Here is a 9464-nt window from a genome sequence, read left to right on the forward strand (position 1 = left end):
CAGGTATGTCTATTGGTGTTTGGGTTAGCAGCGTTTACATTTGTGTCCATTAACCGTGTAAGGGTTAAAGGTTTGTGTTTGGGCTAGGTTGGGATTTGATTTGATTCATGTTAACAGCCAAATGCTACCTCATTTTCATGAAGCAGGACATTCTGACAGAACAGCAGCAGTGTGTGTGTTGGTGTTCTCTTTGTTGTGTTTCTGTGCTGTTTTCCTTGTTCCTTCTCCACTCTGCCTCCATGATCCGATGACTTGTGTGATTGGCTTGATTTGATAACACCTAAGCCAGAGATGGGCAAACATGTGGCCCGCTGAGCCATTTCATCTAGCCCACAGAGCCTTTACAAGAAAGACAACATTTAAAGGGACACTGTGTGAGATTTTTAGTTGTTTATTTCCAGAATTCATGCTACCCATTCAATAATGTTACCTTTTTCATGAATACTTATCACCACCATCAAATTCTAAGTATTCATCATGACTGGAAAAAATACATTTTTCATACATGAAAAGGGGGATCTTCTCCATGGTCCGCCATTTTGAATTTCCAGAAATAGCCATTTTTAGCTGCAATAATGACTCTACTTGGGCCATACTAGAAAATATTAATTTGTTAGTAAACTTTCATGAAAAGATCAAATTTGGCAATAGGCAACACATTTTCAATGAGCAGCATACCTTTTTTGACCATTTTCTGCACAGTGTCCCTTTAAATCCAATATGATCCTCACCAAACATTCTTAAAATGGCTACCCAATACAGGGGTCTTTATACTTGAATGCTGTATTCATCAATGAAATAGTCAAAAGATATGTCATCAACACACATTTTTATTTCTGACACAATATTGTACACCTAATGTGGCCCTTGAGCCAGAGTAATTGCCCACCCTGCCTTGACCTAAGCCATCTGTAGCCCCTTAATGCGTGCTGTACCTCCAGTGGCGTGCTGTAATAGTCATTGAAATGTAACTACCATAACACTATGACACAACACAGGCCCTTTAGTAATGCACCACGACTTGGTCATTACCATACTGATAACAACAAATGCATAAAGCCGCGTCTTAAAGGGTTAATACCCCAGATGTGCCTCTTCAGCCTGGGATTTTCTTTGTTTAGCAATGAATTATATTTGGGACTTTGTAGATTTATGTTGGGTGAGGGTCCTTGTATTTGTGTTTTGTTTGAATAAATCCCACTGGTTGGGTTGACTTTTAAACGTTTCATATCATAGGTGTTATCATGTCAAGTTTTGTTATTCGCCCCATAGGGCCATTATGATCCATATGTTGGGGTGTAACAACTTCTCAGGCATTTCTGTCCTTTTCACTTTTGAATCCAATAAAAATGGCTAGTTCAAATGAGTCTGTTGGTGTTTTGTTCAGTAGTCTATAACACTGATTGACGCAATAGCCTATTAAGCCACACACACACACAATGCAATTCCCGCTGACAGCGTTGACTGGGCCCAGGACAAAGTCATTTAAAAGGGCCCCAGCTCAATAGATACAATGTAGTGAGGACCCACTTCTGGGCCCCCTCTCTCCCTGGGCCCGGGACACCTTTCCCCTTTACCTCCCCCCGGCACACAAACACACACACACACACACAATGCAATTTCCACATAGGCTCTTCCTTTTCAGTACCTGGATTTCAACAGTGGTAAAACATGTTTCCATCAGATGCACACAACACATTATATCTAATGTAGGCCACTTGAAAATCTCTTGAGGAAAGTAGGTCTGCACACTGCCAAGCTCCAAAAAATAAATTTAATTATTTAAAAAGCATAAGCCAGATGAAGATCCAGGGTGATCAAATGTTGCTTTTTAAATAATTTAGGTTTAGTTTTTGGAGCTTATTGGCAGAATGCAGACCTACTTTCCTCAACTGTCTGACACTCTTGTCTGTCACCTGCAACAAATGCTTTTGGATGTGCGCACCCTGCCCAAAACTACACTTGAAAATCTGCCCACTTGAAAATCTCCACTTCACCACTTCACTATGGTCTCCGGAGCGGTATATCCACAAGCCCTCTACCATACTGACTGCTCTAACGACATTGTCAAAGGCACGGGCGTTGACTCCTCAACCGCCCACCTCGCAACTCCCAAGCCCTTCCCTGGACAGGAGGGGGTGCTTCTGTCTCCAAGTGTGTACCTTTTCAAAAACAAATAACTAAGAGTGGTTGACCTTGAAAAGAAGGTTCACCTTGCGAAACCATTGACATAGCTGTAACATACATAAGTAGGCCAAGTCATAAAAAGGTTAACATCAGAAAAGTTAGCATCAGATGGCCAATGGGCTTTATAAAGTGACTTGCGGAAAATGACTTGCGGCTAGCTGTAATTACATGGCTAAATTGACATAATTAGGCCATCATGTGGGGCAGTGGGGCAGCCGTGGCCTAGAGAGTTGGTCATTCAATCAAGGGGTTGCAGGTTCGAATCCCCCTGACCTCTCCCTCCACCTCCATCCTTGACTGAAGTGCCCTTGAGGAAGGCACCTAACCCCACATTGCTCCAGGGACTGTAACCAATACCCTGACAAATAATAACTGTAAGTCGCTTTGAATAAATGAAAGCGTCAGCTAAGTGCAATGTAATGTAATGTAATGTAATCATATGGACTTGTGTCCATCAAGTTCCATTACGAGACGGGGTGAGGAACCGTTTTCATTCAAGGGGTACTTCAAATTTTATAATGTCCTCCAAGGGCCATACTTTGAACACAAACCAGGATTCCCCCCCCTGTCCTTTAGGCCTACAGTATATTGAAGGTGGCCACCTTTACAACAAATCCCACCTTCACTAGATCCCCTGAAAATATAACTTAATTGCATTGCAAATGTAATTTCAAAGACTTCTTTACAAAACATGCCATATTTCATGTGAAACTGCGTAACATTAAAATGACAATCGGGGGCTGAATAAGACGGCTTCAAGGGCCGTAAATAGCCCTCCAGGTTCCCCAGCCCTGCTTAAAAGGACACTGTGTGAGATTTTTAGTTGTTTATTTCCAGAATTCATGCTGCCCATTCACTAATGTTACCTTGTTCATGAATACTTACCACCACCATCAAATTCATCAAAAAGGGGGATCTTCTCCATGGTCCGCCATTTTGAATTTCCAAAAAAAGCTATTTTAGCTGCAAAAATGACTGTACTTGGACCACACTAGAACATATTTGTTTATTACTTAGTAAACTTTCATGTAAAGATCAAATTTAGCAATAGGCAGCCCAGTTTCAATGAGCAGCATACTGTAGTTGCAGTACCTTTTTTGACCATTTCCTGCACAGTGTCCCTTTAAGACGAAGATAGCTGTAGGGCCTAGGGTCTAGGTCTACACCTGGAATTGATTGACAAGATCATGCAGGTCGAAGACCGACATCTATTTGTAGATTAGATGAGATTGGCCTTTTGTGCCTAGGGGAGAGAAATTATTTGTGGACACAAAAGAGTGTGATTTTCAATAAACAACAAATCAGCACAGCATACACGACTTAAGGACCACAGTAGAAGACAAGGGGAACCAGCGAACTGTATGAATAATTTCAATTTCTAACAGCATGCAAAAGCCAGTCATCAGGTTAATGTTCCTTCCGGCCAGCTCTGCAATGTTTACACTCATGTTCATATTGAATGATTAAATATTGAGCTTGTTAGAGAAAAGTCCTTTTTACAGATGTGTGGTCCAAGTGACAAGCTTAGCCTATCCAACGATTGAGGTTGCTAATATCCATATTTGTCATATGTGTCATTTCCCAACATTACCCGATCTCTCTCCCCATTACATCCCTGTCACCATCTTTACTGTACTATCTACTGAAGACCTCAAAAGCCCAACAACTATATATATATAAAATATGTGTCTAACTTTGTTCCCTGAAAACTGAAAGAAAAGTCTGCGACACCAAGCTCCCATTTCTCTTATTTTAATGTGACGTTTCGGGCAGCATGCCCTTCATCAGACATTACAAACACATTTTAAAAATGTGTTTTTCAGTTTTCATGGTATTTTTGCTAGTCCTGCACCCACTCTTTTTTGAGACGGATGTGCGTGTTTTTCTCTTTTTAACCTTGTTCCCTGCACACACGCAGCTATACTGAGATCACAAGACGACTTGTGTCAAGACAACATCTTTGACACTGTAAACATGGGCACAAATTACGGTAGGACTCCTAAGAATCCCACAGCTCTTCCCAGGCCAAAACAGTCTGTTTATCCAGACAGAGCAGTGTGCAACTTGTGCAATGCCATCCTCCACCCTTATAGTGTGTTGCGAGATTAACCCCCCTTGTGAAATGGGATCTGAGGAAAGGTCTGATCAAAGTGAGATGAGGATGTCTACACAAACACTCACTCGTTCATTAAGTCTACATTTCTATTCTTGCCATTTTGACACTGTTGTCTTTTATTCATGGTCAAACAAATGGATGAAATACTTTCTGAGAACCAACAGTGCCGCTCCATAATGTGTTACACCCAACCTCTGAACACCAACAGTTTAACTTAATAAATTAATTCAATTAAATGTATTTTCCATTTATATGTATTGCCTACATATTATTGGTAGGCCTATACAAAGTACTATGTGTCAGTGATTCTGTGAGTGACTGAGTGCTAGCTAGACAACCTCCAATGCCTCTCACGGTAATGAGAATAATGCAAAGTGTAATTGGATACATACACCCAACCTTCCCATAACAAACAGCACTTGCTATCCAGCAGCCCATCCCAAAACAAACAATACTTTGCTCTGGTCACACAAAAAAAACTTGGTACCCCTGTCTGTCAGCCATTCACAGAGCCCTTTTATCTTGATGTAGTACAGGTGGGAGGTGGGGCTACTGTCTGATTTGGGTGGCCTCCTCCATGACTCTCTGCATCTTTCTGGCCCCAGGCAGCTCCACCTCCTCCTCCTCCTCCTCCTCTCCTCTCCAATATCCCCCCTGTCTGACCTCACATGACCACTATATAAGGCCAGGACAATCTCCAGGCATCCATCACTCCTGCCAGAGGACACTGAGCTCCAAGCCTTCCTGAACTGACCACCTTCATCTTCAGCTGTGAGCACAGTACTTCCTCCAAGTCAAGATGACGTCTATGGCAGGTCAGTAAAACTAGCTGAAGAAAATGTGTCTGCAATCTCTAAAAGCTTTTTTGATCCTTAAGTGCAAGACAACAACAGACACTTATCCTATGCTATGGACATTTATCCTATGCTATGGGAATGCTATGGGGTAGACAGGAACTGCTGATGATTGATAATGGTTGATACCTGTCTATGCCCAATGTCCATGTCCGTGTAATTTGTCACGTTTTGGTACAAATGTGTGTCTTAGGGTACATTTTGAATGGGGGTGGGGGTCCTGATTGCATTTATTGACTTGTCCTCATGTCCAATGCACCAATTACTGGAAGGAATGTCCCCCATGGGAACAATAAAGACACTACTACTACAGGTACTACTACTACTACAAAAAGGATGTTAGCTTTTGCAGACACATTTCTGTTCATGTTTAGTTCTGTTAAGTCTCTATTCAAGTCCCTAGTCTTGTTGAATCAGATTAACTCAGTAATGAGCTGTTATCAGAATTGCAATGAGCAAGTCGTAATGTATTACTAAGGCCCTGTGCACTGTCATAGTGGTGTAGCACTGTGGTAGTTAAGTTTTTTTCAGTGACTGCTGGAACGGTGTGCGTTAAGGGGTAGTGTAGGTCAAATCAAGTTGACAACAATATCAATTAATATCTCTCCATTTGAGACAATTTTGCCCTGGATTTTCCTGGGTTTTCTTTTTGTTGTGACTCTAGGTAAGCTAGCCCACCGAAAGGAGAGAGATCAGGGCGTGGGCACCAAGCAACAAGCTGTGCAGTTCCAACAGCAGGACTACGAGGCCCTGAGGAAGCGGTGTCTGGAGACTGGCAAGCTCTTTGAGGACGACAAATTCCCTGCCTCGAGCCGATCTCTAGGATACAATGAGTTGGGACCACGATCCCACAAGACCCGCGGGGTGGTTTGGAAACGGCCAACGGTAAGGATGCTACTTGACTACTTGGGCTGTAATGATACATGCAAGTCGCAATTTGGTTCATATCACAATTTTTTACCTACGGTTCGATACAAAAGTATCTTTTAAATGAATTACTTTGGGTTTTTTCACATTTGCCAACATTATACAATGCAATTATAATACAAAACATAAACATGAAAATATAAAACATAGAACATACAAATTATGATGGTTTTTAGGTAGAATAGGTCACAATAGGCTACTAATAATTTTTTTTAAAGGTTTAGAAATAATAATGAGCTTGGAAGCACTATCACATCATACCATGTGGTTGTTTTCTGGACTGAAGGGTAACAGAACTTTGAAAGGGCATATCACAATACTGCCTTCTTGCACTGTGATACAGTATCGTAACTCTGCGTATCAGGATGTCTCGGTTCAAGACAATATCGTTACCTTGGCTATGTACATGTGCATGGCTATGTACATGTACATGTAATGTAAAAATGTAATGTACATGTTTGTATTGGCTTTTTTACATTCAGTTGTTTATATTTAATGTTATTGCCCTTTTATGTTGTGTTTGTGTCTTATGTTGCTACAGATGGTAAGACATGCAGGACATGCTAATGTCACCACATATTACTTTCTAAATATTTATTCAGTATTAGTTTGACAAGCACATCAGGTCACATGCTAAAGGAACATTGTTTAATTACAGTAAATATTTATATTACATTTTAGCCTAAGGTACTTGCAAAAAATGCCTGCTGAATGCCTAACCCCTTTTTGGGAAAAGGTGCCCTCTGCCTATTAAAACCTAAATATCTCATCCTCCGAAACACATAAAAACATGAAATAAGTTGCTATCATCTTGAATGAGAATGTGTTCATTAAGCTCTAACACACATTTTTAATTTTAAAAAAACCCTCAAATCTCAAGAGCCTGAATGTATATGTCACTCCAGTCGCCAAAGGTCAAACAACACAGCATCAGGATCAAATTAGTTAACTGAGGTCACATTCATTATTACTGTGTCAGAGTTATGTTGCAAGATTCTATTTTATTGTAAAAGAAAAGGCAGTTAGAAGAAGCCACTGCTCCTGAGTCCCGAGGCAGGTGAGGGAGCTGCGGAGAGGGTGTTTACATCTGACCACATGCAGGACTTCCATCCCTGATGACTCAGCGGGGTGTGTCTGTCTGTATAATTGTTGTTGTCAACACACTCTCTTTACTCTTCTTGTTGAGCGTATACCAAATGTGCATACAGTTACAGTGTATATGCTTATGACGAATATAGGCTACACTGTAAAACATTGCAAGCCAGCTAAACGTAAAAAGGGAAGTTTGTTAACTCAACTTGAGGCTTTCTCAAGTTGAGTTAACTTACAAACTTAAGGCAGCAGGGCAACTTTTTTCTGGGTTAAATGGCAGCAATGTTTTACAGTGTACACAGTGTACTTACGGTCCTGTATTGTACTGTATACTAATCAGACATTCAATAATAGCATAATAGAGGGCTGTCAAATCTGCCCCATGGCGTAATAGTATTTGGCCCGCAAGATAATTTCGGATGTGTATTAGTATCCCACTCATTAAGGCTGATATGACAGAATATGGGCAAGGGTAGTTAAACTATGAGTGTTTGTGAAGAATGCCTAGCCTTAAGTGTGTGCATCAACATTTTCAGTCCATTTTTTAAATACGTACTGAGTTTGGTTGGTCTGTCATTTTGTCCCATATTCAAATCTGATTTTGGCTCAGTTTGAATTTGAGAGCCCCTGATGTAGGAGAATGTTATGGTAAAACAACACAAATATCCTTTCCAACTTAATGTTTCCACCATCTGGGGTGCATTTCTCAAAAGAGAAGTTGTTAGCCTGTTAGCAACTTCGGTAGTTGCCAATGTGAAAATGCATTGAAAACAACAAAAAAGCTAATGTAGTATAAGCAACTTTGGTTTTGAGAAATGCACCCCAGGACAGTGATCATCTGTCTGTAATAGGGAGAGATTTTCCGAACTGGCTTAGCTGTTCTTTCAGCTGTAAGTGCATTGATATAATAATAATAATAATTATAATAATAATAATAATAATAATAATAATAATAATAATAATAATAATAATAATAATAATAATACATGTTATTTCAAATGCCTGTCAAAGTAGGCTACCCAATATTAAAACAAATCAAAGCAGCAAGAATAAAACAAAAGCAGCTATGCATGTAAACATCTCATCAGAAATAAAGAAGAAAAACAAAAAGGGTGTAATATAGAAAATTAGAGTAAAGAATGACAAGAAAATGACTAGAGAAGAAATGCATATGCCATGTGCTTCTACCATTACAACACAACTGAACCCATTTTTATTTTACACTGATTCTGTGCGTTCTTTTTTTAACAGGAGCTGTGCTCAAAGCCAACATTTATCGATGGGGGCGCGACCAGAACAGACATCTGCCAGGGGATTCTTGGTCAGAAAATATTCTTTTTCTATTGCTCTTGCTGGATTAGATTACTAAGATTGTACTTTCCATTTTGTACATTGTTTTGAAAAAAAAAAGTTACTAATGGTTAAATGGCAGTAGCTATCAACCACATAACACTCAAATGAATGTACATACGCACCTTTTGCATCTGAATGTCCGTAATATTCGTCTTTTTGTATTTCCACCACCAAAGGGGACTGCTGGCTACTAGCTGCTATTGCTTCTCTGACCCTGGAGCAGAAGATCCTGGCCAGAGTGGTTCCTGGTGGACAGACGTTTGATGAGGGCTATGCAGGGATCTTTCACTTCCAGGTAAAAAAAAAAACATAATAAAATCATAAAAGTGATAATCATTATTAACAGGCCTAATCATAATGCTTGAGTGTGTAGCATGATTCATAAAGCATGCGTCAACAACATGAAAGTAAAAGTGACTCAACAGTTGGAAGCACTACATCTTTCAATTTCTAGAATGTCATAGTGTTAGTTTTTCTGCTGCTATGTTAAAAATAATAATAATGAATTTACCTACACAGAAAAGCGAGAACTGAGAACGATCCACATTCTGTGCCGATCTTGAACTTTAGACACACCAACAATGGAACTATTACTGTACATCAATGCATTGGAACTATTACTTCGCTATGACTTTCCTCACAATACTATTTAATGTTCAGATCATGTCATTCCGATACTTTATTATCCTAGTTGTAACCCTCCAATCACCATTCTGTATTGTGGATTGCTTGTCACCTAGAATATAAAATTAGCCTACTTGTTCTAAATTCCACAGTTTTGGCAGTATGGGGAGTGGGTGGATGTGGTGGTTGACGACCGTCTGCCCACCAGAGATGGAGAGCTGCTGTTTGTTCACTCTGAGACCGGCTCAGAGTTCTGGAGCGCCCTGTTGGAGAAAGCCTATGCCAAGTGAGTTGACATAGACCCTGTTACA

General features: G+C 40.1%; 1 protein-coding gene across 1 annotated transcript in view; it reads left to right on the top strand.

Moving 5' to 3' along the window:
• Positions 1 to 5025: 5025 nt before the first annotated feature.
• The window catches only part of LOC134441544 (calpain-2 catalytic subunit-like), a 16442-nt gene continuing 12003 nt past the window's right edge, over positions 5026 to 9464 (top strand). The window contains exons 1-5 of the mRNA XM_063191904.1: positions 5026 to 5118; positions 5822 to 6042; positions 8428 to 8497; positions 8706 to 8824; positions 9306 to 9439. Coding sequence (XP_063047974.1) covers positions 5103 to 5118; positions 5822 to 6042; positions 8428 to 8497; positions 8706 to 8824; positions 9306 to 9439 — 560 coding nt within the window. The 5' untranslated portion in view covers positions 5026 to 5102. The remainder of the gene's footprint in view (positions 5119 to 5821; positions 6043 to 8427; positions 8498 to 8705; positions 8825 to 9305; positions 9440 to 9464) is intronic.

Source organism: Engraulis encrasicolus, chromosome 24 (genome assembly GCF_034702125.1).
Source record: "Engraulis encrasicolus isolate BLACKSEA-1 chromosome 24, IST_EnEncr_1.0, whole genome shotgun sequence".
NCBI classification, from domain to species: domain Eukaryota; kingdom Metazoa; phylum Chordata; class Actinopteri; order Clupeiformes; family Engraulidae; genus Engraulis; species Engraulis encrasicolus.